Consider the following 24204-nt stretch of genomic DNA (forward strand, 5'->3'; position numbering starts at 1 on the left):
TAAACTGAAGAACATGCTTAAGAAAACTGCTTGTTTCTGAGTCCCAGTAACTTTGTGCTTATTTGGTAGTTCTAATAAATGATTCTGGGAGTGCTGAGTTTTGTAAGCAGTAACCTGCTAAACTGGATGTTCTTTTGTCGTATTTCTGTTTATTTTTGGCCTTGTCAAATAGCCTTTGAAAGTTCTGCTCTTTCATAACTAGATTGCTCAGCCTTTCAGATAGTCTTTATTTTGGAAAAACATAAGTAACATGTCTGGTTAAATAGGCTAGATGTTAGAGCAAACTCGTTTGTGCGTGTGTGTATTTGCAGTATGTGCATTGCCTATAATTGCTTTGTTCTTGACTTCCTCCCTCACCGGTCCTGAGTATGCATACACACATATTTCCCCTCTCCTTTTTACAAGACCCCTTTGCCCCATCCGAAGGTAGTGCTGAGGCTGCTCCCGAGCTGGACCTCTTTGCTATGAAGCCAACAGAGACTGCTGTTCCTGTAGTTACCCCTACAACTAGTGCAGCCACTCCAGTTCCTGCAACAACTCCTTCTCCAGCTGCTGCTGTTGCTGCTGCTGCTACCGCTACTACAGCTACTGCCACTACTACTACTGCCACCACTTCTGCTACTGCCACCACCTCCGCTCCTCCTGCTCTAGATATCTTTGGTGGTAATTTTGTTTTTAACTCTTTGATTCTGGTGGATTGATCTGTCAGGAGTACAGAACAAACAAATCGTTGTTGTGTGCATGCTGTGTGCTAGGCTTTCAAACCAGAGAGCCTATTAATTCCAAATATGATGCGCAAAACTTGAAAGTTCTGCTTTCAGTTCTGCCTTTCAAAATTGAGTTAAAGACGTGTTATGTTCTTGGCCTTAGATTTATTTGAGTCTGTTCCTGATGTACCTGCAGCACCTAAACCAGATGCTACTCCTAGCATAGATCTCTTTGGTACAGGTAAAGAGAGAATTCTTCCAATACTCTGCCACTTTGATGCTGTGCAATGATGTAAACTGACTTGAAAGATACTTACTTCTCGGTTTTTCTTTCATTTCTGGAAGATGCTTTTTCATCTCCGCCACATGGAGCTTCTCCTGTGCCTGAGAGTTCTCTCACTGCTGATCTCTTATCTGGTGAGTGCTTGTCTTCACAGGTCATCCTGCAGAATTTTGTGTTTTATTCCTCAAGAGTGAAAAAAACACAAGACTTATTGCCAGTCTACACCTTTAAGCTGAAATACAAAGTTGTGGGTTTGTTAACACTTTGGTCACAAAATTAATAGCTGATGAAGATGCAAACCATAAAGTGGCTGACACTGAAGCTGAGTAAGTAATGTGGTTGTTGAGACAGTAAATACTCCTCTTAAGCATAAGAAATCTTTTTATAAACAATGCGTTCTTTAAAGTACTGTGGTTTTCAGTTGCTGTGTGAGAAAAATAACACAATGTTTGCAGTTCTGAAGACTGTTACCTGAATTTACTGACCCTGTGGTTCTATCTGGTGGAGCCCATGTGACTTTGAAATATTTAGCTATCATTGTTGCCTTGCTGATACTAAATATTATTTATCCTATGCTTACTGCAGTGGATGCATTTGCAGCCCCCTCTCCTCTACCCACTGCCTCTCCAGCAAAGGTGGATTCTTCAGGTGTGATTGACCTGTTTGGTGGTGGGTATTTTTCTTTCCTCACCACTTCATTGTTGATTCACTTCATTTCAATTACCTTTGCACTTTGCTAAAGCTGCAGATTTCCCCTTCTCAGAGCCTTCCTGTGTGGCATTACCACTAAGACCAGCATGTCCAGTTCTTCGCGTTGCACAATAACGAACTGCAAATAAGCTGTCAGCATGGTCATTCTGTTGTCATGACACTTGCCATGCTGTCTTCAGTCAATGCACGCATGGCTCTTCCTCAGAGGTCCAATGAAAACCTGTTGTGTTCCTTTTTCTTTGCAACTCTCTCTGGTCACGTTTTCTCTTGGTTCTGTTTCTCAAAGCAGCTGAAGTTTTGAGGGTGACTTGTCTCAAATTGGGTACCTGAATCACAAGATCTTTGTTGGATTTGATAAGGTGGAAATTAGGATGGGCACAACCAACTCTGGGAGTGTTGTAGAACAGAAATGTTGCTTAGAAGTAGTAAAATTCAAAATTAGTGAAATGTTCCTATAAAAAGACTTTAGGTGAGTCAGTAGGTTCTAGCTGGAGAATTACTCCAATCTCATCTGATGTATTCATTTCCAAAGGGCTTAACCCTCTCATATAGAATGCTGTGGTTTGTATGGGTTTTCTGAGAAGAGGTTCAACTAAAAGGAAAAAAGATTTCTTTCAAGTGCTGGTTTGTTGCACCTCCTTTTTTTCCACCTGGGCTTTGTGTCTGTGGCACTGCTCTGCAATAAAGATGGCCAAGCACTTTCATTTTCCTCTTCTGATGAATGAAGTGGTTATCCTTTTTTCATCTTTTGTTTATGATAAGTGATAAATTGATGCATTTAATATTGAACTCTTTACCCTCTCTTGATGCTTCCTGGAATTCCCTTTAGATGCTTTTGGAAGTAGTGCTTCTGAACCCCAGCCCGCAACCCAGGCTGCTTCTAGTTCCTCAGCTTCTGCAGACCTACTTGCTGGTAATAAAGAACTTCTAAAAACTTGTGTTTTTTAAGGCAAAACTAAGAAATAAACATTGAAATATTTATGTTCCTTGGGTGTAAGTGGATTTTTGCAGTGGAATAAAACTCTTGTTCGCAAGATTTCTTAGTACTTAAGATGTCTTAAATTAAAACTACAGTGATTTATAATGGAGGTATTATACTGAAGTACAAGTTGACTTCATAGATTATCTTTATATTGTCTCTGTTTTCCTACTTTCTGCACCAACCTTACTTTTCTGTACTGTTCACTGAATAGAAGTCCATACATAAAATTTCTTTGGCTGACTGTAGCAGTACTTAAGCAGTATTGCAGGCTATGCTACTTTTTCCTTACTGCTAATTCATCTTTGTTTCTTGGTTGACTTAACAGAGGCAGGTTACACACTTCACTGCTAGGAGGTTGAATGGATGACTTGATAGCAGCCTTATGTGTAGCCAAGGAGAGCTGTGGTGATGAGAGAGAGCTTTTCTGAGTATAAGGGCATAGAAGCAATAGAGGCACTCTATACTGAGATGAGGTCTCTGCTAGTTCTGAATGTGGCATCACCTATTTCAAAGTTTGAATAACTATCATTGTAGGCTGCATCCTACAAATAAACAGCTGCAGCCGAATTCTGCTTGTACCATTCTCCAAAATATGTGCTATACCGTGTACTTTAGTGGCTATAGTGATGGTGCTAAACACTTGTGACTCCTCCCCATCTCTGTTTGAAGTTTGTAGAGAACAAGATCCCAGCATGTCTTCCTCAGGTTTAAAGGAAACTGATGTGCTTCTGGCTTGAGGAAGAGTTGGCTTAGTTTCCCCCGTGTTTCTGAAAGGTGAATTCTGAGTTGGAGTGATATTCTGCACTTTTATGCAACTTAACCACTGTAGGTATGGTGAGCCCTGACATCAGCTCCTGTTCGTATGTCTGAAGGTCTCCCATGCTAACTTATGCTATGTCAGAAGTCCAACCCTGTGTATGTTTTGCCTTCATATGCTCGTGAGAGGTCCTCTGTTGTAAGAAGAATACATAATGTGAGATACCTCAGTGTGTAATTGCTCTAAGTGCTGTGAGTTGGCACAAGTGAGTGCTCACACGCTGAAGACATCTCAGAAGAGGACACATTTTCAAGTACCCGCTCTAAGTGCAGGCATCACCTAGTTGTGCTGCAGGAAGGTAGGAGGAGTCAAGATAATGTATGTCTGTTCTCAATTGGTTTGAGTGCTGGCAAGCCAGTGGGACATAATGCATAAATGCATGCTAAATCTTTAGTACAAGCAGCCTCAGGACTTTAAGGTAGAACTGCCTTTGTTTTAATATTGCTTCAGTAGATCTTTGTATTAATGAGTTCACGGGTAGCTTAAGGCTGGAGATCAGGCTTTGACTAGCGTATTCTGAAATATACCTGTCATCTGCAGTTGTGTGCATTATTGGGGGACAAAACATGTTGTTGCAAAGATATTGTTGGGCAGATGCAAATTCTGCTTCTGCAAACATTGCAATACAAAATATTTTGTTTTTATCTGTAACTAAGCTTAAATCCCAATACGAATTATGCTCCAGATGGCTTAAACTTCAGCGGTGTGCTCTTTGAATCTGATGAGTCACATTAAATCAAAACTTAATTTATAAAAGAGATGTTAAAAGTCTAAATACCCAAGCAGACCTGAAGCAATTGGGGTCAATAGATGTTGGTTTTCATTAAAAATATATTGTATTTTTTGTTTTGAATATACATTCAAAAGGCTCCAAGTAGATTTTTTTTTTTTTTTTTTTGGCAGATACAGAGAGTCTGTAAACATCACAGCATATTGTTAAGCATTTGTTCACCCTAGATAATGGCAGATGTATAGCCTGCAGTGTAATCCAGTTTTTAAGATTGTCCAGAATTCATATGGTGGCTGAAGGCTTGTCCTTCATGGTTTATGAGTGTTTGGTTGTACTGTTTATATGCATAATGTTACAAGTGTGCTTACTATGCATCATTGTCTTAAGTGTTCTGCTGTCAAGTAAGCTTGTAGTTTCTTCTTGGCTCACATAGAAAATATGGTTAGAATTGTTTTCGTACTCTGCTAAGCCTCTCATCAGACAAGACTAGAACTATGCTGATAAATACAACAGTCTCACCACTTTCCCTTCTAGATCTTTCCATCCAGTTAACCTGTGTGCATATATATCCTAGTATGTACTATATAGAATCATGTTCTTACTTTACTAAGTAAAATCGACCTCAAAATCGGGTAACTGGGGATGTCCAGACAACACACCCAATGTGGTTGCTGCTGTTTCTGCAGACTTGCTCCAGGTCTTATTCCTTAGACAACTAGGAACTTAGTCTGCTAAAGTGTTTTTATGGCTTCTGATGTTGCTGTTAAATTGCACAAGGCTAAAAGCAGTGGAATTAAGACCAATCATCATGCAAACTTCACCTGAAGTTGGGGAGAACTCTCTTCTGTAGCTGGAGAAACAGACACTTCATAGGGCTTTGAAAAAGCTTGCAGTAACATTTGATATAACTGATGGTCACGATTTGAGCACAAGTTCTTAACGTTGAGCTTTAACCTGTCTTGTAGTTACATGTCTGGCAGATGTTTGATTTCATAGCTGGGAAATGTGCTGTTGTCACTGTTTGTAAGATGACTGCACAATGTGCTGTAATTGATATACCCAGTGACCATGCAAAGCAATTTGGATAAAAACACGGTTAGAAAAATTTCAGAATTTTCTGTATTTTCCCATTTTTAAAAAACTGACTCCCTCACTTAACTGGTAACTAAAGCAAGCTGGGAGGGGGAAGACACACACCAAACAAACAAAAAACAACCAAAACCAAACAAAAAAACCCAGACAAGAATAGACCAAGAAAGGAATAAAGGAATTAATTGACTGCTTAAAAAAGACTGATACAAACTATCTCAGTAAAAAGACAGAAAGTAGTGATAAGGATTCAGTGTAAACAGATTATCTCTTCTAAATTTATAAATTGTATTTGGTACTTAAGTTCAGCAATGCGACTGCTGAAGTAATGTGCTTAATTTTTCAGATTTCACCCATGTGAAAAGATCTGTATTTACTTTGTATGAGAACAGGACTTAAAATAGTCTCCACAAATTGGAGAAAAGTGTCTAAAGGAGGAATTTAAAATGAGTAAATGTTTAAGCTTCGATCCACAGGCAAGCAATGATTACCTGGACAAATAAGGGCGGTAGATTGTAAGGCAGGATGTTGCCTGAAAAGAAACTGAAGGCAGTGGTTGAGTGCTGGCTCCTTACTGTCTTGTGCTCAGCTGTGGCAAAATAATCTGCTTCCTACTCTGATATAGGGGAAAAAAGTACAGGCTGCAGGTTGTGCAAAGTGGTATTCCTGCTGTAGTCATGTAGTTGCGGTTAGAGCACTGAGCTCAGGTCTGATCCTTTCTGTGTAAGGGCAGCTGTGAAAAAAGGAGCCTGAGAGACTGAAGATGTAGTGCAGAGGTCTCGGACATTACTATCAAGAAGAGATTGAATAAGAGGAATGGCTTGTAGACTGAAGAGAATTGAGAGGTGTCATATGTCTGTTCTTCTTTTGACAGAGTCTTTGCATATTTAATCTGCCTCCAGACTCTGTAGATAATACAAATAAGTTTAAAATGCAAGGAAGGTCAGATTATATAGTGGGCAGGGGAGAATAAGAATAGTCAAACATGAGAGTGCATTGCTTGTAGACTAGAGAATCTCCATGAGTAGGGTTTATTTCTATAAATACAGGGTTTATAATATATACATAAACTTAATCATGGAGATTCTCCAGCCTACAAGCAGTTCACTTGTGGATGCTGTTGATCCTGTTTTGGCATGGGAGTGTGTGGAGGAGCAGAAGCTCGAAAGGGGAGACCAGGATATTTTGAGATGGTGAGGGAGGGTAAACTGGATTAGTAAAACACTGCCTTCAGAATCGAGATTCCAAAGGAGCTGATGAGTGCTCATATGCTTTTCTCAAAGTAGTTCTCAGTTTCTCTTTTTTCTGAACTAATTCTCGTTTCTTGCATTCTGCCTGTGAGATTACTTACCTAGAACTATAGTGTGTGGTACTGGAAGAATTGTGTTCTCTACTCCATTGCTCTGCCTCTGCAGAAATCTAAATAACAAACACTAAAGTTTTTACTGGTCGCTCTCACAAAAGCTTAAATTCCCTGGATCATACCTGGCATACCAAGGATGCTTGTGTAGTACTGAGTTATTTGCAATGGTCTAGTAAGAATTGTCTCTATGATTCTGCCTTCTATAGATTGAGCTTTTGTTAAATACAGCCCAACAGGACTGACTCTAACGTCCACACCTCTCTTATGTGGCTTTTTCAAGGCTTTGGAGGTTCTTTCATTTCTCCCTCTCCATCACCATCCCCAGTCACTCCAGCTCAAACCAGCTTACTACAGCCTAACTTTGATGCAGCTTTTGGGACAACAGCTCCAACGACTGGCAGTTCATTTGATGCATCAGGTGAGCCACAGGGTTTCTTCCTGTGAATTTTCTATCATGTTTTATGTGTTAGATGAGTTAATTACACCACATTTAGGCTCTGAGGACAAGCAATATCAGTGATTTATTTCCCTGTTCGTTCTCTACTGGAAGAACTCTGGGTGGTGTTGAGGCTGGCGTGTGCCCAAGAGGTCTCTGTACCCATTTTTTTTATTCTACCATGTCAGTAAAATCAAACTATTGTAACATTATCCTTGCATGTGCTCAGTTGCATGAATCAGGAATTAGTCAAGGAAAACACTGTTCTGTAAATGAAGTATATAGGCAAGTTGTCTTGCTGCTGCTGCTGAAGTTGTTCTTGAGCTTGCATGGCACCTGAAGATACACAAGACAGAGACTGAGGTCATGTTATTTGCCTGACTATAAGCTTAAACTTTCATCACTGCTACCATTTTGTTTGTATCTCTTCCATTCTATGTTTTCCATGCTGGGTCCTTGCTACAAACTTAAAATTGGTGAGTTCTGCAACTGTACAAGAAAAAAAAGAGGTTGGAGTAGTACTGCTGCTTGGTTATGTGGTTGCTTGCCAGTGCACATGCTACCCCTTCCTGTTGGTTTAACATTAGCATGTACCTCAAATACAGATCAGAAGATAGAATGCTGGCATGAGATGTGCCAGGTGGTTTGACTTCAAGGGATCTGAAAAATGAACTTCTCAGTTAGATGACTGGACTAAGGAGGGTAGCTCTGTCAGTGTGGATGGTCCTGGCTCCTTCTGATCTCATAAAATATTAGTAGTTTTTCCTGACTCCCTGCTGCTTGCAAGTGAATAGTAACATCTTGAGACTTTCAATCCTATTGTCGTAAGATGTCAGGGTATAAGACTGCCACAGTAATTCTGACTGGTGTTTGCTGCAAGATGTTCATTTTAAAAGCCTTTAAATGAATATCTCCTGACAAATGTGTGTGCATCTGACATCTCTCTAATGATGGCTGTAAGAAAGATTGTGTCATGTGGAAGTGGTGCTATATATATGTAGATTCAATTCTCCAATTAAACTCCTTTTGGCCATGTCCTGTCATATTAGTTCTCTCTGGTATAGCTTTTTTAGGATTACTGTACATTCAGTGTCTAGTAAAATGAAATGCATGCCCTTGTTGGCATTACTTTTAATGTCAAACTGTGTTTTGGTAAGACTTGTGACATGGTTGTCTGTGCTGTATTTGTTGGAGCAACAGCAAAGTGACAGGTAGTGTATTTCTTACCACAGCTGCCGTTTCTAACCTGCTTTCCCTTCACTTCCAGTGTTTGATGGCCTAGGTGATCTTCTTATGCCAACTATGGTTCCTTCTGGTCAGTCTATAGCACCTTCAGCCACAGCAACAGTCACTCCTTCAGCAGCAAGCAAAGGCCTCGGAAGTGATCTGGATTCGTCTCTTGCAAACTTAGTAGGCAGTAAGTGACAAATTTCCATTTGAAGTGGTGTGGCATACAACTGTGTTACTCTTCTGTGGAGCCAAATACCTGTCTATTTTAGCTTACTCTTTTCAATGTCCTCCTGTTTCCCTGGGGACATGGGAGAAGCTATAGACAGGAATAAGGCTGGTAGTCTGGGGTTGTAACATGTCCTTGTTTGTGTCCAGGATCTGAACCAAATAATGGGATGTTTGGTAAGTATGATTTTTACCATGTGAAAGTCCCAGGCACATTCAGGGCACATCAGGCTCTTAGTGAATGTGCACCTGTGTAATAACAGATGGAAAGGTGAAAATTGTTCAAGACATCTGATAGCACTGTGGAATTTATCAGATAAGCTGGTTGACACAAATAGCTGGCCTTTTGCAGCAAAATGAAGTGTGCACCACAGCCAAGAAAACACCTTCTCTTAGTGTACTTTCCAAAACATGTTTAAAACACTGAACAAAGAAGTGTTCAATTTTCTGCAGTAGGAAAAAGGCCCATAGCGTTTATAACTAGAGATCAGAATTTCTACCCTCCTAAAAAACCTAACAGAGGCCCTCGTAGGCTAAGGTATAATAATATCAAGTTCTACTTTGGAGGATTGCATAAATGGAATATTCTGTTAGTATATGTAAACACACCACAGCAAAAACATAACTGATCTTATGATGCATATTCTTCTGTTAGGTGTGGGTGGAAACTACTATGCTTAGGAGTCAACAGGACTCTCCATCACTTGAAACCTCTTCTTCAAGTCATTGGGTGTATCCAAGTTTGGGGGATGAAATAATAAACTTAGTAATTTGTGACTTACAGGGCTTGTACTGGTCATTTAAGAAAGGTATTATTTAAAATTTAGCATAAAACTTCTCCCAAAGAGTAATTAAGGAGACTACTTGGAGTTCCCATGTATGACAGAGCAGATAAAACAGTGCAAAAGTTCAAAGTAACATTCAGATTTATGTGTATGTGAAAAATATTTTTTTATTTCAGTATGTATAATAGGGAGCAGAAGCTAGTGCTGTCATTTGTGGTAAATAGGTTTGGTGCTCTTAAATAATTAGGATTTTGTAGACCTAAATATATTGATACTTTGATCTGCTTATGGACAAAAAGGGCTTCCTCAAGCATAGGACAACTGCAGGGTGCCTCAGAATTGTCCTGAAGAAAGAAGTAGATGTGGCCAGTGTTCTGGTGCTGTTTAAATGAAGACAGCCAAAACTTGATTACTCTGCATAACCCCATGTGCAATGAAATGTGAAGTGTTACTTTGTCATGCTTTAGTTTACTAAGCACATGACTTTTTTTTTTTATTATTTTCTCCTTACAATTTTCAGATCTTGGAATTTCTGGTACCGCTTCAAAAAAGTGAGTCCAACTTTGTTTAAAAAAAATAGTGTTTAACTCTGCTGTATAGTCTTACATCTATTTCAGTGTTTATTAAGAATCAATGAATTGGTCATGTGCTCCATCTGCCCAAAACATCAGGTCCAAAAAATTCTGGAAAAAGTATTCTGTTCTATACAGGTTAACTGAATAATTAAGTTTAAATGTTCCTGACATAGCTTTTAAACTTGCTGGATTTAATCTGAGTCTCAATTTTTTTTTCCCTATATATTGCTGTCTTTATATTGGAGAGCTGATTTCCAAACAGTTTAAAGTGAACAAATAGTCCAGATAATAAATTGTAATGCTCTCCTCAGTAATCTAGGATAATATAGAATAGTTTCATTATCTTTACAGATGCTGGATGTGCTTCTTGTGTAGGCACCGGAATACTTGTAAAATAGAAAAGTAGTTCATTCCATGCAGTAAAAAGCTTATTTTTGCAAGAAGAAATATTTACAGCATTGCATTTATTTTTCAGTAACTCTTCTTAATCTAACCCAGGGGTGTCAAACTCATTTTCACCAGGGGCCACCTCAGCCTTGTGGTTGCCTTCCAAGGGCTGAATGTAATTTTAGGAGTAGTTACACTTCTGCAGTCCTAAAATTGCATTCAGCCCTTGGAAGGCAACCATGAGGCTAATGTGGGCCCCAGTGAAAAAGAGTTTGACACCCCTGACCTAACTGGTTGCTTACTTCTGTGCTGAGTGGTCCTCTGTGCACAGGACCAGTTTGTGATGACTGTACTTCAAAATGTGTTTTCCCTCTGTGAAGATGATAGGAGGGATATGTATAAACACATCACGAGGTTTATCCCCAAAGCTTAGCTTCCGTCAATCTACTTAATTCAAATGGTGTATCTTTTTCTGCATAGAGTGGTCTCTAACAAAACCTGGTTTTGTAACAGCCCTTTTATTGTATGAATGACATGTTTCTCTTGTATCTATCAACTTTTTTCAGAACTGAATGCTTTCCTCCAGCTGTCTGAGCAAGATTTCCAGCAATGAAATGACCTTTCAAAGACTTCTAGCAGGCAGCTCTACTGCCTGGTCCCAGTAGCATAGGCAGTAGCAGTCCCTCTTCCTACTTTGCAAGGGTATATGCAATAATACATTAACTTCAGTCAATACTAAATAAAACTTCTCTAATTTTCACCACAAAGGCCATAACCATGTAACTGACTTTAGTATAGAGTGTGGTGGTGTCTACCACTAACAACCCTTGAAACAGAGTGGTACTAAAAGTGTATCTTTCCGTTAATAACTTAAACTGCATATGCCATAAACTAATGTAGCAGCAAGCTTAATGTTAATATATACTTTAATTGTTTTTCATTTTCATTGTATGTAAATAATAGCTCTGTCTGTCTTCCTCTCTATTAGGGGAGACCTTCAGTGGAATGCTGGAGAGAAGAAATTAACAGGAGGAGCCAACTGGCAGCCAAAAGTAGCACCTGCAACATGGTCAACTGGTGGTGTCCCAGGTGGTCCATTGGTAGGTGGTTAATCTATCAATACCACTCATATTGAAAACTCAATATGTTACGAGACTATGCAAGCATACGTGTGGGCACTGCTCCTGTCTACTTCAGCTGAAGAGTTTGTTTCTGTATAAATGATATGATTGTTTCAGGTCACAGTTTTAAGATCAGATTTCCAGCTGGCATAAATAAGTCATTGAGTTCAGCTCAATGAAAATACACTAGTGTATGTATCTAGAGGTTACTCTACATGTACATGCAGTGCTTGTGGACATTTCCAAACATGTGGTTAGCCATAACAGTCTTTCTAGCACCAGGCCCAGGTAGATTGACCCAAAGACAATGGTATTGATGCAAAGCTGAAGTGCTGGAAGGAGAGAAAATAAAAAGGTTTTTCTCAAGCTTTCCTGAATGAAGCAAATCAAAAGACCACACAGTATTGAAAAATATTATTATTAGAAGCAGGTAGCTTGTTTAGCAGAGTAAAGCTGTCTGTTGGAAGACTTAAGATTGCCCTGTAAAATGCATTAGATGGCACTAACTTTGAGAGAAGAAGGTTGAATTGAGCTGAAAATCTAAATTTGGCACAAGAGCAACTTCATAATGAGTAAGCTACAACACTAATCTAAAGAGGGATCATACCTCTTCTCATCAAAGCCACACATGGCATAAACCAGCCTCTGTTTGATGAAAGTTGGGCTGGGAAGGGAAGGAAAGGACTGTCAAGAGGGAGCATGACCAGCTGCCACAGACAGATGTTAATGTGACACTAAGCATGTTCCAGCTTGTTCCTTAACTTTAGGGAAGAAACAAAACTACCTCAAACTTGGTATGGTACTTCATTGAATGTATTAGTTGTAATGTCAACTTTTTTTCTTAATAGAAAGGATGGGCAATACTGTACAGTGTAAGTGAATTTTTTTATCTCGTATTATACTTACTAAACATGAAGATACTAACAACACCTCACCTACACTACAGTTATTACTGCTGGCTTAAAACTAGCTATAAGCTACCTAACATGACTCTTGGACTGTCTGTCCAGCTGACAATTCTCAGGCAATGTGTTCAATATGGTAATAGTGATTAACCATTTCTGTGCTGTAAGCTTGAAAATAATGGCTTCAAACTGTCTTTGCTTTACTTGGATGTGAACTGTCTCATGACTTGTATTACATGAAACTTCTAAATTCTGTAACATCAGCCTGATCTTGTAGTGATTTTATGATCCGATAAGTAACTAGCCTTTCTGGAAAGCTGGGTGATTTTGATAGTATTTCATGAAACATAGGTGCTATACTTATTTCTTCACAATCACACACTTAGGTATTTTTTTGAAACCAAAGAGAAACATATCTGCAGGAAAAATAAATGTGAAGACCAAAATTAAGCTTTCTTTCATGTCACGGCTGAACCACTTTAGTTTTGGTCACTTTTTCCCTTCCTTGTGACCTTTCACTTTCTGGATTAAAATCAGCAGAATTTCATAAAAACTCGTTGCCTCAAGTGACCCTAGTGCTTTGAGGCAAAAGCAGATTCAGTTTGTATGGCCATTTTTCTTGGCATCTGCCTAACTGGATTTTGAGCTACAAAGTGTTCCTGTGGCTATAGTCAGATCTCACTGCATCTGATGTCATTAATCCATGTCTTTCTATTCCCTGCTTTCCATAGCTAAGTGTCCAGATGCTGGTTTTAGTTTGGGGACAGCTGTGCTGCTAGCACAGTACAGCTCGCTATTGAAAAGCTCTCCAGAATACTTTCAGGCTGAAAAGGAGGTTCATAATTATTAGCCAGAAACTGTAGGGTGTTTGCTGATTAATGAATCTGAAGTTTATCTTGACTTGTCGCCAGTTTCCTAAGAAACTGGCGTGTTTTAGTCTGGAAGCAAGGATCAACCAAGAGCACTAAAAGTAGCATTCGCAGAAGTAGACTGTGCAGTAATTCCAACAGATCTCCAGAGATGTGCTGTGCTTTGAGCTGAAAATGCGCTAGCTGCTTTCCAAGTGCAGTGGGATATAAGTGACTCAAGGTAGGTGATAAGGATGTGGAAACTCAGGCATGACCCTACAGCTTCTGTAATAACTTGAGAAATTGTGCCAATATACTTAGGCCATACAATAGCTGTAATGAGTTTCCTAAAAAATCCTGCTAGCATTTTTCCTGCCTCTCTTGAGACTTATTAGTAAATTGGATTGTGTATACATCTGTAAAAAGGAGAGACGTGGATGCTTTCAAGGCCATAAGGAGGCTCCGTGCATGAGAACTTATAGACAAGGAAACCAAAAGGAAGGATGTGTAGGTTCTACTAGATCAGTGGGGTGGCCTTGTTCAAAGGTGCTCTTGTGCTGTATATCCAGTCAGACTACTAAACTAACAGTTCTATCTTCCTGCATCCTGGTGAAAGTTTACCTTTTTCTCTTCTTGTGTTATTTGAATGAAAACCATAATAAGATAAGCATGTGAATAAAAAGTATGACAAGGTAAACTAAGCTCTCCCTAGTAAAGTATGTAATGTTTGCAATTGTGGCTTAAATGTGTGAATTTATTTTTTAACTCAAGTGAATCTCACTGCATAAAAATTTTTTTTTTTTTTTATTTAATTGGAAACTAGTTATAGCAGTGGTCTCCCTTAGCTTTACAGTCTGCTTAAGCTTTTACTAAAACGCAGTGCTATAACAACTGCTATGGTGTGTTGGCTATCAGTTAGGAAATCTGGTTTCTTTCTTAAGCTATGTAGAAGGAGGAGGAAAGTACATCTTTTCTTGGGCCTACTTTGAGTTGTATTCAGTAAATGGACTCCATTAATGAAGAGAATGGAGTCTTTCACCCTTGCTTTCTTATGAAAAAGCAAGCTGAGCATCAGTGTAAGGACTCATTCAACTCTCTTATCCTTTGAAGCATTGTGGTTTTGAGGTTAGGTATTATCTGCTACATAACAGTCCTAATTTCCAGAACAACTTTGAAAATGCTAGAGACTTCATGCAGTTTCCAGATGGCTGCTGTTACAGAGGTTATTATATTTTTTTAAATTTTTTTAATAAAATTTTTTAGACAGGAGCTGTGCCTCCAGCAAGTGCTGTTCCAGCCGCAGGTGGTACTCCACCTGTCCCACAGCCAGGAGCAGCATTTGGAATGGTGAGTCTCTTCTGTTATGCTGCTCTCCTTTCTTCACCCAGAACGCTACTCACGCTGCATTAATTTACAGCCTCCAGCAGGTACAGGCGTCCCCATGATGCCCCAGCAGCCAGTTATGTATGGGCAGCCTATGATGAGGCCACCATTTGGAGCTGCCACTGGTCCTGGTGTACAGGTAAGTATTACCACTGGATGAAAGTTTAATTGCTTTACATTTCTCTGGAAAGTAGCTTGTGTGAATGCATTACCTCAGTTCAATTCTAGCTGTAAGACTGTAAAAGAGATTTCTAACAGTATCAGCTGCCTGACTTAGAATAAGACAATCACTTACGTTGGAAAAGACCTTTAAGATCATGAAGTCCAACTGTAAGCCTAACACTGCCAAGTCCACCACTAAAGCATGTCCCTAAGCACCACACCTATGCATCTTTTAAACACCTCCAGAGATTGTGACTCAACCACTTCCCTGGGCAGCCTGTTCCTATGCCAAACAACCCTTTCTGTGAAGAAATTTTTCGCAATATCCAATCCAACCCTCCCCTGGTGCAACTTGAGGTCATTTTCTCTCGTCCTGTCACTTGCTACTTGGGAGAAGAGACCAACACCCTCCATGCTACAACCTCCTTTCAGGTAGTTGTAGACAGAGATAAGGTCTCCCCTCAGCCTCCTTTTCTTCAGGCTGAACAGCCCCAGTTCCCTCAGCTGTTCCTCGTAAGACTTGTGCTCCAGACCCCTCACCAGCTTCGTTGCCTTTCTCTGAACTCTCTCCAGCACCTCAATGTCTTTCCTGTAGTGAGGGGCCCAAAACTGAACACAGGATTCAAGGTGGGGCCACACCAGTGCTGAGTACAGGGGCAAGACCACTTCTGCAGTCCTGCTGACCACACTATTCATGATACAAGCCAGGATGCTGTTGGCCTTTTTGGCCACCTGGGCACACTGCTGGCTCACGTTCAGCCGGCTGTCAGTCAACACGCCCAGATCCTTTTCCTCCAGACAGCTTTTCAGCCACTCTTCCCTGAGCCTGTAGCGCTGCCTGGGGATGTTGTGACCCAAATGCAGGACCCAGCACTTGGCCTTGTAAACCTCATATAATTGGCCTCAGCCCAATGATCCAGGTGGTCCAAATCTCTCTGTAGAGCCTTCCTACCCTCCAGCAGATCAACACTCCCACCCAACTTGATGCTGTTTGCAAACTTACTGAGGGTGAACTTGATCCTCTGGTCCCTATCACTGATAAAGATATTAAACAGGACTGGCCCCAGTACTGAGCCCTGGGGAACACCACTCATGACTCGCTGCTCTCTGGATTTAACTCCATTCACCACAACTCTCTGGGTCTGGCCATCCAGCTAGTTTTTTACCCAGCAAAGAGTAAGCCTGTCCAAGCCAACTGCTGACTTGCAACAGATCACATCAACCACTTCGATTTTTTTTTTTTTTTTTTTTTTTTTCAGTACTCTTGTGCAAGACCAATGGAACAGGTTAGAAAAGTCTCCTACAGCTAACTACATGCAAGATTGGGTTTTGGGGGACATTTGAATAAAGCTCAAAATGAAGCTGATGGGCATTCCTATACTGTTCAGAGCTCATCAACATTTACTAGAGCTGCACTCAGCATCCTCCCTCCCAGCCCACCTAGAGCATTCTTCAGAAAACTGACATTCTGCTTATGAACAAGCTTAAGGTCTCAAGTTCTTGAATGACAGTAAATGCAGTAAATGCAAGTTTACCTGGTTTGAACTGGTAGCTTGCTGGGTTTCTTCCAGTGCAAAACACCTGGTTCCCTGAGCAAGGTGGGGACAAGGGGAAGAAAAGTCAGGATGGGAGAATCATCTGGTTCCATACTGAAAAGTGTTGCATGGAACTTGCAAAACTGACTCTTTCTGTAGAATAGTTGATGATTTTTATATCTACCAGAGGAGGCACGGAGTATAATATGGTCACATCTCTGGTACACTTCGGGCTCTTATTTACACTACTAATGTGGAACAAGTACTTAAATGTCAGTCACTGGGATTTTCACATGCACTCTGCTTATTCTGCGCCCTGGTGTTTAACATCTAACAAGTGCCTAACTTCTCTCTGGGCTGATGATCCTAACAACATTCTGTCTTACAGGGAGAAAGTGATTTGAAGCTATGCTAATTCAAATATGTGGTATCTATAGCCTTATGCATTAAACCAGCCAAACATTGTTGACATTGTAGTAATGATGGAGTCTAAACAATGCTTGAGCAAAATGGAAGTAGGCTGAACTTTTAGAAAAATTAGAACTTAGTATGCTTGCAATGTGCTTGTGTGGGAACCAGCTATATCTACCTAATGCTTGTGTATCCCTGTCTGCTTTTTTTTTTCTTCTGCCTTCCTGGCTGCCGTCTGTTAGCTTTCTCCAAGCCCAACTCCTGCTACTCAGAGTCCCAAGAAACCTCCAACAAAGGACCCATTAGCGGATCTTAACATCAAGGATTTCTTGTAAACTATAAGGTATTCTGTGACTGCCTGCCTAAGCATGCTATGCTGTGGTGCGTATCTGGCACACAGATGTTGATTAGGCTGGTAGATTGAATGACTGTTAGAATTGTAGCTTCAGAGATAGGTAGAAACATGCACTGATAATGTGATGGTTTAAACAAAAAACTCAATTCTCAGTTTTAATTTTAACCTGAAAGCTTGACTTTTGACTACTATTTTTGCCAAAAGTAACAACCAGGAAAAAGTACCTTCAGTCTATAACTTCCATTTCTACTTTGTTTCCACTCGGTCCAAGGGTTCACATTTTTTTCTTTTTTTTTTTTTTTTTTTTCCTGAAACTAATACTGAAACAAATAGAATCATAACAAGGTAAAAATAGTGGGTGCAAAACTGCTGAAGGGTTGTTCCAGTCTAGTGTGTGGAGGCAGATTTGGTATCATAGGTGTGAAGGGATCAGAAGAGGAAGAACTTGCGTATCCTAATCATCAAGAGAAGGTTGTTTGCATCTCTTAACTGCTGCCAGCTAATGTTTTCCCCCCACCATACAATTTTTCAAGGCACTGCTTTTCTGGATGCTGAGGCATGAGGTCCTGAGCAGTGCCATGTAGAACATCAGTGGGGAAGGACAGAGGACTAAATAAAAAGGAAAAATGAAGGAGCAAAAAAAAAAAATGGAAGCAAAAAATCAGTACTACAGAATGAAAAGAAAAAAAGGTAAAAACATTATGTGAGGGTTTTGGAGAAGGATGTGAAGAGGGCCAAGTAGAAACATCACTTAAGCCAATTAAAAAATAATATTGCAGAAGTAAAGTAGGCATTTTATAATTAAGACCGGAATAAGTTGCCAGATGAGGAGAGGACAATCATTTCATATCTTTAAAGCCTTCTTTGTAAGTCCCTTTTCTTTCTTCCTATAGCTTAATTCTAAGACTTATTCTAAGCCACTTCTGTGCTGGAGTTATCAGCAGTGGATGAGATCAGACTGCTCTTAGTAGGCACCACCCATTACCTCTTCCCCATTCTCCAAATTCCAGCCCCAGGAAGGTGTACCTGGCACATGGTGGAGATGTCCAGGCATGGAGATGCACTTTCATTGCTGGGACTTGGGTTTGTAGTAGACAGGTTCATAAATGTCCGTGGGAAGACTGCTGCTTCATTAAACACTGATAACAACTCCTTTGAGGTGTGAAATAATGAGCAGATTTGGTGCTCTTTCTTGAACGTGTTTTATCTAACTCATTATTCTGGTTTTCATCTAATACTTTTTTTTTTTAATATTCACAGCTGCAGTTTTTCTGACTGGATGATAAAAACGTGAGTTTGGAGTCTGAAAATGGATGCTCAGAGTTTCAAAGTGAGCCACCAGTACCAAACCCAGCGCTTACTCAGACTTTCTCTTCCTCCTGAAACGTGTAGCACAGCTGTGAAAGTGAACATTAGGAATGTGTACTACCTTAGCTGTTATCCCTACTCTCTCGAAATTTGTGTACTTGGGTTATTTGTGTTTTACAATTTAAACAATGGATGTATGTTTCTGATGCCTTCTAGTGCTTTTCTGAACCTATCCCACAGGGACAGATTATGCAGCTGTTGTTTGGTGAGCCATTTGGAGCGATGTCTGTGGTTTTTGAAGGTTTCAATGTATATAACTTTTTGAGGACACCTAAAATTTCCCTAGGACTCAATTTCTCCTTTATCTGTTACAAAACATAGTGTGATAATACCAGATAGTAAGGAAAATACTTATGAAATTGTGTGGAATACATTTTTTTTTCAGTCACAGGAATCTCAATTGTCGTGAAAAAATGTTTTATTTTTGTGGCACTGTATATGTTAAGATAATTCAAAGTAATATAAACTTCCAAGTACTTTTTCAATGATTTACCCAGAATGAAAAATCATATCTGAAAGAATACCATATTTATTGCTGTTTTTATTTTGAAATCTGTTTTAATTATTCAAGATTTTGCATTTATAATTGGCATATTTATCAGTTCTTGCTAAATGCACTGAAAAGAAGTAAAGGGTCCATTTCTCTCCATGTAGTAGAAAAAAGCAATCATAGTTGTGCTGGCATTAAGGAATTTCAAATATGGAAGCACTCTTTGGTATATCTGTAGTCAAAACATTACAAGTGATGTTACTCATCTCTGTTCAGTTCTTACGTACATCTCTTAATTTAGTGCTTTCCTGTGTATGCCTTAGGCTAGTGTTTTCTCCATTGCCCCGAATGCGCTGTGAGTAGCTTTTGTACTATTGGTGATTAGATTAAATTCTGATCCAGAGATCCATGCCCTTTACTGTACATACTGTGTTTCTTTAATTTTTATTTGTTCTCATACTGTTTCTGCTGATGGCTTGGCGCAAGATCTTGACTCTTCAATGAGGTCACTGTTGATCAGTGTTACAAGTGGCTTGGCAGTTCTCTGTAAAAGCATATTGGGTTGGAAAGATATTCATCTGAAGTCTTTCAAATGAACTATTTAATCAATGTATGGTACCATTAAAAGTGGTTGTATCTGAATTTGCTGTGGGGATAACATACACCGTGATGGAAAAGTTCTATAAAAAGCTAATTTCAAAATGGCTCTTCTTTGTATTTCAGTTAAAAAAAAAATAACAAAAACAAAAAACCCCAGTGCATGTGTGCCCTCTGAGATGCAATAAACACCTTGATCAAAGTAAAAATCTTGTTGCCAGTTTCATGATGATTGAGATATTGAACATAATAATACACTTTGAGAGGGGGAAAAATGTGTTTAGGTCCTGACACTGATTGCAGAGTCTGCTGCACATTGCTGATCTTTAAGCAGTACAGGAGAGATCCATACAAAGCCAGGCTGAACACAAAGCCACAAGAAAAGTGGGGAGAGCAGAATTCTATAGTTTGACCTATCACACCTCAGGAGGCTTCATTAAAGCTCCTCATCTCCTTAAAGTTGAAAAATATTGGAACTATGAAAGTTTATAATACTAGTCCCGATTTCTTTCCTATGAGGTATCATTCAAGAGCTTATTGAGAGATAGCACAGCTATGGTGCTATAGGAATTGCTTGTGCTAAGGTTCATCTTATGGCAGGATGAAAGGAGGAGAAAACATTTCATAAAGTCTAGTAAATTAAAGTCTTTCTGGTATGAGGTGACTAAGTAGACACCTCCTTGACTGAGTAACAAAATGAAGAGATGAAGCAGCACTGAATGCCAGGGGCTGCTTAGAAGTACTCTCTAAAAACAGTGAAGCGACTCAATTATGCTCTGGTAAGATTTGAATCTTGAATTGGTTTCCAAAGACATTTCCAAGATGTCCATCCAGCAGGGGAGTACCATTGCCTGAGAGGTTTTTTGATTATTCATTTTGGTTTTTTACTTGCTACAACATTGGTATTTTGAATCTCTCAATTTTGACATTTGAAAAGTTGATTTTTTTTTAATGCACATTCAGCCTTAGGATGAGTGTCCTGCTGAGTCAGACTGTCCTAGATTATAAATCGGTAAGGCTCAGCAAATCACTGTGTTTTCTCCCTATTTGAGCACCAAGACCTGAACAAGGTAACTGCTCCCCCTGAAAGGGTCATGGTGCTCTCAGGCTCTGGCTGGTCGAGTTTTGCCCGACTTTCCTATGCACTGTGTGCCTCTGGACACAGGGAGTGCTTGGCTTCCTACCACCATATTGTGTGTGCCTTTGCAAAGTGAGGACAGCGTTTCCAGAGGACAGTCATAACCAAACACGGGATGCAAATGTAGTCAGAGCAGTTCATTGGTGTGTCATTCTAATTAAGATAATGCAGAACAACTGAATTGCCAATGAATGTTTTCTATAACAAACTTTGTTTATTTCTATAAGATATACTGTTACACATTTCAAGGGGCAAAACGTCAGCATGAGGCCTTTTTCTCTGCCAGGTACATGCTCTTGCAGTTGCCTTTCTGCAACATGTTGCAGAACGCTTGGTCCTTGTTCTTGTTAGTTCAGTATACATTTCATGGCCAACAGCTTTGTGCAAGTCTGTTGTACATGTGGCATTTGACAGATTGTGAGGAAATGGAAGCATAGAGAGAAAGCAAACTTGGTGGAAAAGCAAGAAGTTTGCACACTGTAGGAAGTAAAACCAGTCTATTTCCCCAGCGTGCTGAGTAAGGCTAAACAAAAGTGAGTCTTGTTTTCCCCATCACAAAGGAGTTATAAAATCTGGTTTGCAAGGAAAACAAGTGGTTGTCTCCTGGCCTGTAGACGAGAATATGTTTTTGTTAGCATCTGAGTTTCATCAATCAGGCATGAGTACATCTGTGTCCTGTAATGACTAATCACTTCTCACTGCAATCTGTAGAGTGGGTGGGGAGGAGGGCTCCCATCTGGAGGAGGAAGCAGCTGTCTCCTTCCCCTGCATTTTTCACGAGGGGAGGACAAGTTTCAAGCAGCTGATATAGCCCTTACCCAAGTTCTTGCTATTCTGTGTGCTGGCTTCTTTAGAAGTTGGCACCTCTGGTCACATGAGAATTTTGTAGCTCTCCTTTAAGCCTTGAGGGCCTTAGGGGTTGGTAAATACCTGGAGAACATGAGCTCAGCTTATTGTAGATGTTTGAACAACAACAAAAAAAAGATTCTGTAGAGCTAGCTATTTTTTTTTTTTTTGAATGTTTGGGGCTAGCACTGTCTGTCATTTGTCTTTCGCATGCATTTGTCACTCATTTTAACTTTATTTGAGATTTTTAGCTGTGCTATATAATATTTGCCTTTCAAAATACACTGTAGTTTGAGTTGAGGGCTTCCGGATTGATGCTGGTGTTTCCCTAGGTGAAAGCCTGAATGGTGAAAACTAAATAATTGTTGTATTCTCAGATCCTGAGGACCACCTTAGCATTTCAGGATGGTTGCAAAATCAGGCTGCTACACCAGATTTCCATTATTAAGATGTAGTAAGGCAACTGCAAAAGCTAATAAATTGCTTTTAAAAAAAGCAAGCAGGAAAGTCTAGAGCAAAAACGGTAGCTGGGGTGGAGAAGGGGAAGATTTGCTTTGTAAATGCGCATAAGACTTTGGTAACATGAGGTGCTACTTACTGGTGGGTGACAGCATCTAGTTCATGAAATGTCCAGTAGTGACAGCTGACATTGGTCTTTTTTGGCATTAATCTTTGATCCTGCTCCTCCTTCCTATATCTTGCCCCAGAATAAGAGCTGCCTCAAGAAACTGATTCTGCATGGGGAACAAGGAGTCCCAACAAATCTTAAAGCCTAGAAAAGCCACCTGAAACTTCCTATGATAGAAACAGTGGCAGTGATATAAACATAATACTCTGAGTTACTGATCCTGCTCTTCTAGAACATGAAATATATCTGAAATTTTATTAAAAGATAAAACTTTTTTTCCATGTATTGTATATTGCTGGTGCTGTGAGCAGTGTGGGAAGTGGCAGACGTTAAGTGGTAATGATGGGACAAAATAAGAATTTCAGATATGGGAATACAGAAGGAGAGAGGCTATACATATAAATCTTGGCTCCTAAAGATTCACCACCTCTTCCCTTTCCCTTAATTAATCTGTGCAAATGATATGGGTAGCAAAAGCTTGATGCTTATTCTGTTGCCAAGACATCTCTGAATGCAAGAAGTGTGAGAATAGTTGTCTTTGGGAGTTAGCAAAGGTGGTAAAGCAGAAGCAAAAACTGAAAGAAGTGAAGAAATATGGGGAGTGTGGGAGTTAGTTCTACTGCAAGGACTAAGGTGAGCAAACTTCCTCCCTGGTGTTGCAGGGAAACCTGTGAAGAGTCTGATGAATGTCTGCCCTGCAACAACACTGTGAAGCATCTACATCCAAGTGTTCATGGTTGAACACAGTGAAGTCTGACCCATATTTTTGAAATATAGTTTAGTATGGCAGAAGAGATTTGTCAGTTTACCTCTGTATCCACCACACCATCTTTTTTGAAGGCCTTGCCAAAGCACTTACCCGTTCATACCACTAAGTGCAATGGCATTTACATTGAAGGCACAATGCTACATGAAGCTACTGTAAAGATGCAAAGACCCAAAGAACCGTTATCTCAGATGAGAGGCAAAGCTGCATCAGTCTTTCAGATTTTAACTGGTAGCTGAGGACAGGTTAGCTATTAATGATAACTACTCAGAAGGTGGTGGGATCTCTGTTATATAGGGTAGGAGGGATTCTCACTGGCTCTCTTAAGAACATCGAGTTGCTCCTTCCCATAGTCCTTATTTGTAATTCTGCCCATCCAGGCCTGGGAAAGAGGATGCCTGTGTAGGAATGGGGATAATATTGCACTAAGGAGGGGAAAGAGGAGTAGGCTGGGATGGATGCACTTGGAATGATGTGGGGAATAGACAATGCTTTCTTTGGGCTGTGGTTGTCTGGAATTGAGGGAAGGGGTGGGCAATGGAGCAGTGGAGGGAACAGCCTGACCACAGGGAGTGAGCAGGTCTGTGCCCTCCGCTTTGTAACCTACTGCAGGTGTGCAGCTTGAGTCTTGAATGTCATCAAATAGATTTTTGTGCACAAGAGCAAGGTACAGGTGCAAGCAGACACCAAGCTTTAAAAGAAGCGGTATTTTATACTCTGTGTGTGTCTGTGTATAAATAAAGGGGATTTTGTGAAATAATACTCAAATGTGGGGTTAGGAATTCTACAGTTAATCATAGGACTCAGTTTTATGTATCTGTGATGCATCTATAATTATGCTCTATCAGTCTGGATTCACCAGTCAAGAGAGTTTTTAGCAATTCTTCCTTACTGGAATAAGCCCACACTAGTTCCAACCAACTAAAAGAGCAGTTTCAAAACCCTGAAATTTGGCTTTATTCTGAAAAATCAAGAAGAATAAATCACTTCTCTTTTGAAACATGGAAAGGCCAAATTTAGTAGATTAGCAAAGGAAGAAACAGTGAAAAGCAGCAGTATTGGAACTAGCAGTCTGTACAAATAAGATTGTCTTAGTGTACAAATTCTGGCCTAGGTATCAGAGCACCTTTGAATCTACTGATGTCTTCTGAAACTTTGCACTAATTATCTTAATTTGGTCATAGGGCTTCAGCCACTTTGAGGTTTTGGTCTTTCCGTTTTTATACGAGAAACCAATTTTAGCAGCTATTTCTGTGAGCATGCCTTTAGGATAGAGCACATCGTTCCCTTTGAACAGGTTTCCAGCAATGTATTGAAATCACCACTTCCCA

General features: G+C 39.9%; 1 protein-coding gene across 19 annotated transcripts in view; it reads left to right on the plus strand.

Moving 5' to 3' along the window:
* SNAP91 (synaptosome associated protein 91) overlaps positions 1–19704 on the plus strand; it is a 67130-nt gene extending 47426 nt beyond the window's left edge. For 4 of the 19 annotated variants that reach the window (XM_065833832.2, XM_065833835.2, XM_071806800.1 and 1 more), the window contains exons 17-30: positions 406–663; positions 871–948; positions 1053–1124; positions 1576–1659; positions 2531–2614; positions 6963–7100; positions 8386–8535; positions 9879–9909; positions 11309–11420; positions 12290–12313; positions 14458–14541; positions 14612–14716; positions 16928–17028; positions 18301–19704. In XM_065833832.2, the coding sequence (XP_065689904.2) occupies positions 406–663; positions 871–948; positions 1053–1124; positions 1576–1659; positions 2531–2614; positions 6963–7100; positions 8386–8535; positions 9879–9909; positions 11309–11420; positions 12290–12313; positions 14458–14541; positions 14612–14716; positions 16928–17020 (1313 nt within the window). In that variant the 3' untranslated portion in view covers positions 17021–17028; positions 18301–19704. Of the gene's footprint in view, positions 1–405; positions 664–870; positions 949–1052; positions 1125–1575; positions 1660–2530; positions 2615–6962; positions 7101–8385; positions 8536–9878; positions 9910–11308; positions 11421–12289; positions 12314–14457; positions 14542–14611; positions 14717–16927; positions 17029–18300 lie in introns of those variants that run through there. The other 15 variants (XM_071806801.1, XM_071806802.1, XM_071806807.1 and 12 more) reach the window with 15 other exon arrangements.
* The last annotated feature ends 4500 nt before the right edge of the window (positions 19705–24204 follow it).

The sequence above is a fragment of the Patagioenas fasciata genome, chromosome 3 (genome assembly GCF_037038585.1).
Source record: "Patagioenas fasciata isolate bPatFas1 chromosome 3, bPatFas1.hap1, whole genome shotgun sequence".
NCBI lineage: Eukaryota > Metazoa > Chordata > Aves > Columbiformes > Columbidae > Patagioenas > Patagioenas fasciata.